The sequence below is a fragment of the Erpetoichthys calabaricus genome, chromosome 4 (assembly GCF_900747795.2).
Source record: "Erpetoichthys calabaricus chromosome 4, fErpCal1.3, whole genome shotgun sequence".
Taxonomy (NCBI): Eukaryota; Metazoa; Chordata; class Cladistia; order Polypteriformes; family Polypteridae; genus Erpetoichthys; species Erpetoichthys calabaricus.
Genome location: NC_041397.2, coordinates 305,717,581 through 305,726,541, shown reverse-complemented (window position 1 = coordinate 305,726,541; position 8,961 = coordinate 305,717,581). Strand labels below are relative to the sequence as shown.

At 35.4% G+C, this 8,961-nt stretch overlaps 1 protein-coding gene across 1 annotated transcript; it reads left to right on the top strand.

Moving 5' to 3' along the window:
- The first annotated feature begins 7,462 nt into the window (after positions 1-7,462).
- Positions 7,463-8,413, top strand: LOC114641220 (olfactory receptor 1E5-like). The gene has a single exon (XM_028790307.1). It carries the CDS (start codon positions 7,463-7,465, stop codon positions 8,411-8,413), a length of 951 nt encoding a protein of 316 aa, XP_028646140.1.
- The last annotated feature ends 548 nt before the right edge of the window (positions 8,414-8,961 follow it).

Here is an 8,961-nt window from a genome sequence, read left to right as displayed (position 1 = left end):
TCCCTACAAGAGTTTTTGTTTTTGGGAGTTTTTCCTTGTTTTCTTAGAGAGTCAAGGCTGGGGGGCAGTCAAAAGCAGGGCCTGTTAAAGCCCATTGCGGCACTTCTTGTTTGATTGTGGGCTATACAAGAATAAATTGTTTTGTATTATATTGTATCTAGCAGGACCAGGACAAATGACATGTTAGTAACTGTAGCAAGTCATAGCTGGTTGACCACAGGCAGTAGAGCTGTCTTAATTTTTAGTGATGGCATTGGACAAATTTGAACCTCATGTTTTCATGCAGAAAAGAGAAGAACAAGTGTATTGTATAATAGAAGCCAATGGTGACCAATGCTGTAAAAATGTGCGTGGGACATGGGAAAAAACATTCCTCCTGTTGCACATTCCATATTTCAGTTATCCCAGTTGTATCCTCAAAATGTGCAAAACACATGCATTATTTGCTTAAATATTGTTAAATAGATGCTATTGGGATGAATCACATTATAAACATTAAACACATTTCCATAATACCGCACTTCTGATTTGAAGACAGGACTCTTGACCAGTGAATGAAGGGTAGAGGCAGATCTTCAAATGTGCAAAACACATGCATTATTTGCTTAAATATTGTTAAATAGATGCTATTGGGATGAATCACATTATAAACATTAAACACATTTCCATAATACTGCACTTCTGATTTGAAGACAGGACTCTTGACCAGTGAATGAAGGGTAGAGGCAGATCTTCAATTTAAAAGAATTAGTACAGCATTGGACACCATTGGCTTCTATTAGATTGTAGAGACCACTTGTTCCAGACCTGAGAGAGATATGCTTGTCAGTAGTTGCAGTACCAGGATAGCTTTGCATTACATATAATTTGGCTTACCCTCTTGGTGGGTGGCCTTACTTTACTGTAGTATCAGTGTGAAGCTAAAATGAAGTCAGCTCCTTTTGACTAACAGTGTTCTTTTCAGGTGCATTTTTTGATGACATGGCCATTGCCAGTGAAGATATGCAGTGTAAAATGCCACCCTTCATATTTTCAGACCTGTGGCTCAAATGAATGGCTGCTTTGTTACAGAAAATTAAAAGGGTAATGTCAACATGCAAATGTACCCCAATACTCAAAGAAACAGGAAAAAAAATAAAAAGAGTGGCACTGTATTCTTGTCATCTGTAAGATGCTTTCAATAAAAATACCAGCTTAATGAAATTATATAAATAAAAGGTCAGCTACATGCAAATGTTTGGAAGAGCTGGAATGAAAATCTTCCATTTCATTGTTTGCTAATGATATAAATATTCAGGTAACTAAAATAATGGATCTCCTGTGTCTCAAATCTCTGGGAATCACTTTCGGAAAATCTTGAGGGAAACCTTTTAAATGCAGCTGACGTGATAGAAAAGCTGAAGTTTTACTTTTCCCTGCTCAAGACAGATTATTCATTTTCTTTCACGTATTTTATATGATGTGTTTTAGTTGACTAAAAGAAGAAAATAAGAGAAAAATGAAAAGTTTTTTTATGTTTAATAATTTTTACATTAAGTGAAATTAATATGAATTGATTAGTTAAAGGCAGTTAGCAGATGGTAGATACTACACATCATCCTCTACTGCAGGGACTTCATATTAAAAAAAGAAAGCAACTTGTAGAAGTAACCCGTTCTCATGGACACGTGTTAAAGGTAATTACCAGTTTCTCTTCACATTTATTTCCTAATGTACTGATAGTGTAGGACAGGTATAATATGCTAATGTTAAAAAATTATCATTAATGTTAAAAAATTAGCATTAGCTAATGTTAAAATATAGCATTTAAAGAATACTAAATAGTGTAGTAATTTTTTACTGTTTTATAGAGTCTTTGTGACATGTCATTCTTTAAAGAGCATTTAAATTGCATAAAATAGCTGATGTAAGAAATAAGTTTCAAAATGTATTTTGGTTCCAAGTTTCCTACTTTCAAAAGCTTATGAGCTAAAAAATGCTGCATGACCATTTATGCGTTAGCACATCTTGTACTGTTCTGTTATAAAGTTTGGTTTTACGGTTACAAAATTCCAACATTTGTTACGCAAATTTGTTTAACTCTGTAGAAATTCTGTCGTAATGTCTAATTATTGTTAATCGAAGTCTGCAGTGAAATACCTTCTAAAAAGATTTCTTTTTCTGCATCCTTGTGCCACAGGCATAATTAACACGGACAAGGAGCAGTTTTAACTATACAATACAATAAGTGATCTAAAAAGCACCGGATATAAAGAGTATTAAATAATCGTGGGCACAATTTGATATTTCGGTTGTAGTGCTTTTTTTAGAGTCACAGCCATACTGCTATGTCATATCTCAGGTCAAATATCTTAAGTTGTTTGTAAGATAAAGTTCCAATATAAACTAAATCTCACATAAATTAACACGGTAACATAGTTAAAACTTTAAAATTATGAAAACATACACAAGTACTGTTTGCAATATTCAAATGACAGAAAACATGTATATATTCTTTTGTTTCTTTGTGTGTTTATTGTTATTGTATCTAAATAAAAACTTTCTTATTTTTTTAAACAGAATAATAAATGTGTGCATGGTGCAACATTCATGAGCATTCTGAAATTGGGTTTGATAGGTGGACCTTTTTTAATTTTTCACGTACTTCATCAAAGAGACATTTTTCTTTATTGAATATTTTGTCATGGTGGTGTGTGTGACGTGTAATTGAGGTTTGCTCAGACTGCTGCATTGCTCTTTGTAAAGGCAGCACATGCATCATAAACTGCAGGCACACAGACTTATGCACGCAATTCTGCAGCCATTTCTACTGCTTTGACTGACTACTGACATGTACAGGGACTGCGGTGGGCTTGCGCCCTGCCCAGGGTTTGTTTCCTGCCTTGCGCCCTGTGTTGGCTGGGACTGGCTCCAGCAGAACCCCGTGACCCTGTGTTAGGATATAGTGGGTTGGATAATGGATGGATGGATGTACAGGGAAGAATCTCATGTATATAAAATAGATAGATAGATAGATAGATAGATAGATAGATAGATAGATAGATAGATAGATAGATAGATAGATAGATAGATAGATATACAAGTTTTAGTGACCTCATTGAAGCGAAATGTAAAACAACAAACTAATCTATAATTGAAGTCACACAGAATGTTTCTGGAAATGTTTTAAGTATAGGTGCCATACAAGAGAGAGCTGTGTAGGGCAGGATGGATTTAATAATCATATTCTTTGTTTCTTAATGCATTACAAAAGTTGTGGCCATTTTAAAAAAAAAAAACTTGTGGAAAAAATATCCTTTATTGGACATTCATATTTTTGTATCTTAGTGTATTCGTGTGAGAAGGGTTTGTGGCCACCCCCTTACACTCCACAAGTGTACTTAATTAGATAGATAGATAGATAGATAGATAGATAGATAGATAGATAGATAGATAGATAGATAGATAGATAGATAGATAGATAGATAGATAGATAGATAGATAGTTAGACTTTATTAATCCCAAGGGGAAATTCACATACTCCGGCAGCAGCATACTGATAAAAAAACAATATTAAATTAAAGAGTGATAACAATGCAGGTATACAGACAGACAGTAACTTTGTATAATGTTAACGTTTACCCGCCCCGGGTGGAAGTGAAGAGTCGCATAGTGTGGGGGAGGAATGATCTCTCAGTCTGTCAGTGGAGCAGGACGGTGACAGCAGTCTGTCGCTGAAGCTGATGATCCTGTTTAGTGGATGCAGTGGATTCTCCATTATTATTATTATTATTATTATTATTATTATTATTATAATTAATACAATTGCAACTTTTATTTATTGCTTATTGACCTTTTGTCATGCATTTCATTTATATATATATCTCATCAGGGGGAATCAAGCTAAGGTTACAAAATGGGATTTATCAGAAAATGGAATGAACCTTAACAAAACTGATGGTGTTATGTCTCAATGTAGTCACTTGTGCCACCTGCCTGGAAGTGCCTGAATTAAAGCAAAATAAAAGGTGTCATATATCAAAGCCTGTTATTTTAACATAAAAAGAAAAGAAAAAATAAAGAGATATTACAAAACTTGTGAAACAAATTGTTTTAAAAAAAGAAACAGTTCAATAGATCAATACAAAAAATAACAAAAAAAGGAAAAAGACCCAGGTAAGTAATATGTAAGACACAGTGAATGTCTCTTGTATGAGCAGAGTACTTCACCTAGAAGTATAAAAAAGTGAGGTGTTTCCCAATACTACATTGTAGTAGACTTGAACTCATGGCCATCATATCCAAGGTGGTCACCATGAAGAAATGAGTTATTGGACATGTGTGTCACATACGTAACAATGATGCAGCATCACAGTAGTCATACACGATCAAAATGATGGTGCACATGAAATCCAAAATCATAAAATGGTAGCGTACATGAAAAGTAACACACAAAGTGGTGATGAAATGAAAACAAATAATATATCGTAACAATAACTGCAAGTTAATAACAAAGTAAAACACATTCCTGGGACAACACAGTGCCACAAGGGTCATGTGTGACACTGTTTATGCACAGTAAATTAAGAAGGAAATAACACCTTTTCTTTTTAAACAATAAGTCTGGTATTTTTCAAGTCAATGTTTGTTCTTCGGAAACTTGGTTTATAAGCATTTGCCATGCAAAATTTTGTTCCAAAAGTCCAGCGATTTCTATGCACTTTAAAAAATACCTTGTCTGCCCTGGTGTTTTACATTGGAGGCACAGATATTACCTAAAAACAAAAACCTTAAAACTTACTGAATACGTCCAGTTTTTAAGCCAAAACAGTTGTCAATCATTGATCTTGGTCTTGTGATTACACACCCATTGTGTGGCGCATTTCCCCGAGGGTGATCCGGCTCGTAGGATCCTCATTTTTGGGGACCCGAGTGGATGGACCAGTCCAAGGGGTCGCCCATGTAATACCTGGTTGTGAGAGAGAGAGGGTCATTTCTGGAGGGTGGGACTGGATCGGATGTCTGCCTGGGGCGGTTGCCAACCGGGATCCAGAGCTGTTTCATTGTGTGGTGGGTGCGGCAAAGCACTGTGCCAGTGTATGCTCCCCAACTTTACTTGATTTAACTTGTAAAATAGCATGTACATGTTATTTTTTAACAAAAAAAAAACACCAGTGTTATTAGACTCAGCCATTTTAAAAGAAAACCAGCTGTGTGCACTACCTCAGCACTGGTAATCTTCCTTTCACCCACCGGCTCATGGTTTCTTTCAAATCAGACCAAATCACAGTAAACTCTTTGTGCCATGTGGTTGGTTTTGCTTTGACTTAACTTCCATATTTATGTATGAACTCACACAAGTGAATAGAAAATGTATCCATACCTCAAGAATAATAGTGCCAAGAAACTGCAATTAAATGATTATTTCCAGATTCCTTTTGTTGTCACAAATATGCATCAAAGACATGGTATTATTTTTTTTTATTAAAACCCTAAGAGGACGTATTTAGTAAGTTTTAGGCTTTTAATTTTCCAGTGTTTTATGCCCCTTTGCATCCAATGTGAAGCCCCAGGGCAGCACAAAATTTTTAAAATTTATAGAAATCTACTTTGGAGCCCAATTTCATATGGCGAATGCATATATACCACATTTGTGAACAAATAACTTGAACCTGAAAAATACCAAACTTATCTTTTAAAAAAAGAAAATAATTAGGGTTATAAATATTTTTTGGTGCTGTTAGAAGGTCATTTTATATCTATTGTATATACTTGCGGATAAGTCGGGACTTGACTTTACAGTATAATATGTGGTATTTTATAATGTCGGTCATATAAATCAAATGTGGAAAACTCACATTATCGGTAGAAGGGATTACGATATGCTAACACCCACCTGAGAGAGTAACCACGGAGCACACGGCCTTTTTATTCTATGTGGGTGTGGCAATGCGCTGTATTAGCGTGTGCTCCTAAACTCTCTCTCTATAGTGCCAACGTGACCACACGGTAATACCAGAAATATTCCGAAGCGACATTTGCACTGATTTGTGTTTTTTGTATCTCACATCCTTGTACACCTTTATCGTAAGAGCATCCCTTATTTGCGATGGATTGTTCGATCAGAAGAAAATATGAAGCTGATTTTAAATTAAACGTTGTTGAAGTAGCGAAAGAAATTGGTAAGTGTGCTGCTGCAACAAAATTCGATGCATCTGAGAAACTGATGCGAGATTGGCGGAGGCAAGAAGATGTAAAAAAAACAAAATAAAGTGAAGCATTTTTGAATGGGCGCAAAAGTCAGAGTCTGATTTTATGATCGATTTTTCGGGTTTCAAAACCCGACTTATACGGTATTTATTTTTTTCTGAGCTTCCCATAATGTTTTTCTTAATATTACCTCAACTCATTTGAGTTTTGCATCTTGGAGAATTCAATTTGTGTAAAGTGTTTTCCCTTTGTAATGTATTTAACCCTTAACTACTTGCACCATTTCTCATCTCATACTCGTGCACTGTACTTTATGCACCATTGTTAAAATGGCTATTTATAGGCATGCTGTGAGGTTGTAATATAAAATATTGAAATAATTTTAAATTGTACATGTTTGTAATGTAATTTAATACCATATTACTGAATAGTATGACACAGTATAGGACTATCTGAAAATAAACCTGATCCGCTTCTCCATTGCTTATTTGTCACCCGTCACACTTTCATCCATTGCAGGATTTGCACATGTATCACATTTCACTTCAGTTCTTGAATGTTCTTTGCAGACAAAGTCATTGCAAGAAGAACATCTCATCATTGTCATACATATGTAAGTACCTGCTGGGTTTACCAAATGCACCATATGGAACTTGCGACTGTGCATCCACTTATAAAACTGTCTGGGGGCACACTGGAGGAAAACCATTGCGACACTGTGCTTATAGTGAATCAAACTGATGAGAGATGGTGGATGCTGCCAGTAAGTTCAAGTCAAAGGTCGTGGGACAAAAATAACTGAGATTGGTGTACAAAATACACCAGCATGAGTAGTTAAGGGTTAATGAAGTAAAAATATTGTGAAGCCATTAAAGGTTAATGTGTCATCTCTATCTGATATCACTGATAACTCTAAAAGAAAAACCCTTCATTTTAAAACTCTTGTTTTGACTCTGATTTTTGATTTTGTTTTGACTTTGACAACTGATATTCTGACTTCTTGAGTGATTGAACACTTTATGTTCCCAGTCATTGCCACTTGTGTAAGAATGAAGCCAGAATAAAGAAAATGATTCTCATAATTGGTTCTTTTTTGTTCTCCTGTCTGAATTGTTATGGCTAAGGTGGACTCATAGTCAAATTTCCATTTTCTTGTCGTGTTTAAAAGCCACTTTCCCATCATAATACAAATTTAATGATATAAATGTATTTTTGTTAATATATTTGTGACCAAATATTTAACAATTTTTTATTTATTACAGGAAGTACAAAGATGAGCAACACATCCATCAGTGTATCAGAATTTATTCTGCACTGTGAGATTCGATCTGACCAGAGAAGTGGTATTATTTCTGCACTTACATTAATATTCTTCACATCCATGTTTGGAAATCTACTTGTAATTACGGTGATAATAGCAAACCGTCATCTCCATGCACCCATGTATCTTTTTATTGTTACTTTAGCTACGATAGACTTGACCAACAGTAGTGTCCTCATTCCAAAAATGCTTTCCATCCTTCTCTTTGACTCCTCAGTGCCATACGCAGCCTGTGTTTTGCAGATGTTTATTGTTTTCCATATAGATGAGATGGAGGCCTTACTTTTGGCATTTATGGCAATTGATCGCTATGTAGCTGTTCTGTATCCCTTGAGATATCCCTCACTCATTACTAATAAAACTGTTGGTTACAGTGTTTTAATTATGAATATTTTTGGACTTATTTTCAAATCCCCTTTCCTGTTTTTTGTTGGAGAACTTTCTTTCTGTCAAACCAATATCCTTCCGTATTGCTTCTGTGATTATTCTACAATGGTTCATATTGCTTGCAACCAAAACCCCAAGTATTTATCTTTTCTGTCTGCTGCAGTTTTTACAACCGGTGTCGTCCCATTAGGACTAATTCTATTTACTTACAGCCGAGTGGTGCTGGCAGCAATAATGATATCATCAGCTGAGGGAAAGAAGAAAGTCTTCAGCACCTGTCTAACCCATCTCCTTGTGGTTGGACTGTTTTATATTCCATTGTTACTATCATATTTATTGCCAGGAGCCGGAGTAAAACTATCAACAGAAGCCTATAATGCAATGGTCATTGTTGGAAATGTACTACCACCCATGCTGAATCCCATCATCTACAGTTTCCGTAACAAGGAAATAAAGGTTTGCATCCACAGACTGTTTACTGGGAAAAGAAATCAGGCATCTGTAAATCACGATTGATTTATCTACCTTTTTTGAAAATAAAGATATACAGTACAAGAAACATATTTATTTGGTTGAATGTGGGTAGTGATATCCTTGACATGTTCTGTAACTCTGAGAGGGTCACTGTGATTTTCTGGGCCGGTAACATCACTTCAGGAGAAGCCCACCGAATCAACAAAGTGATTAAGAAGGAAGGCTCAATTATGGGATGCTTTCTGGCCCCACTGGAGGTAGTAGTGGAAGACAGAAGGAAGACAGAACTGAGTGCTATCAATCTAGTTATCTAAAGTACTACCTACAAATCTTGACCATTGAATAATTTACTACAAAATAATTTTTCCAATCCAATTATTAACAAAAAATGTAACAAGTTATCCAAACATGGATTAGCAAGTCATAGCTGGTTGACCACAGGCAGTAGAGTTGTCTTAATTTTTAGTGATGGCATTGGACAAATTTGAACCTCATTTTTTCATGCAGAAAAGAGAGGGAAAAGTGTATTGTATAATAGAAGCCAATGGTGACCAATGCTGTAAAAATGTGTGTGGGACATGGGAAAAAAA

Coding starts and splice junctions, on each gene's coding strand:
- LOC114641220 (XM_028790307.1), top strand. CDS start 7,463: ATGAGCAACACATCCATCAGTGTATCAGAATTTATTCTGCACTGTGAG.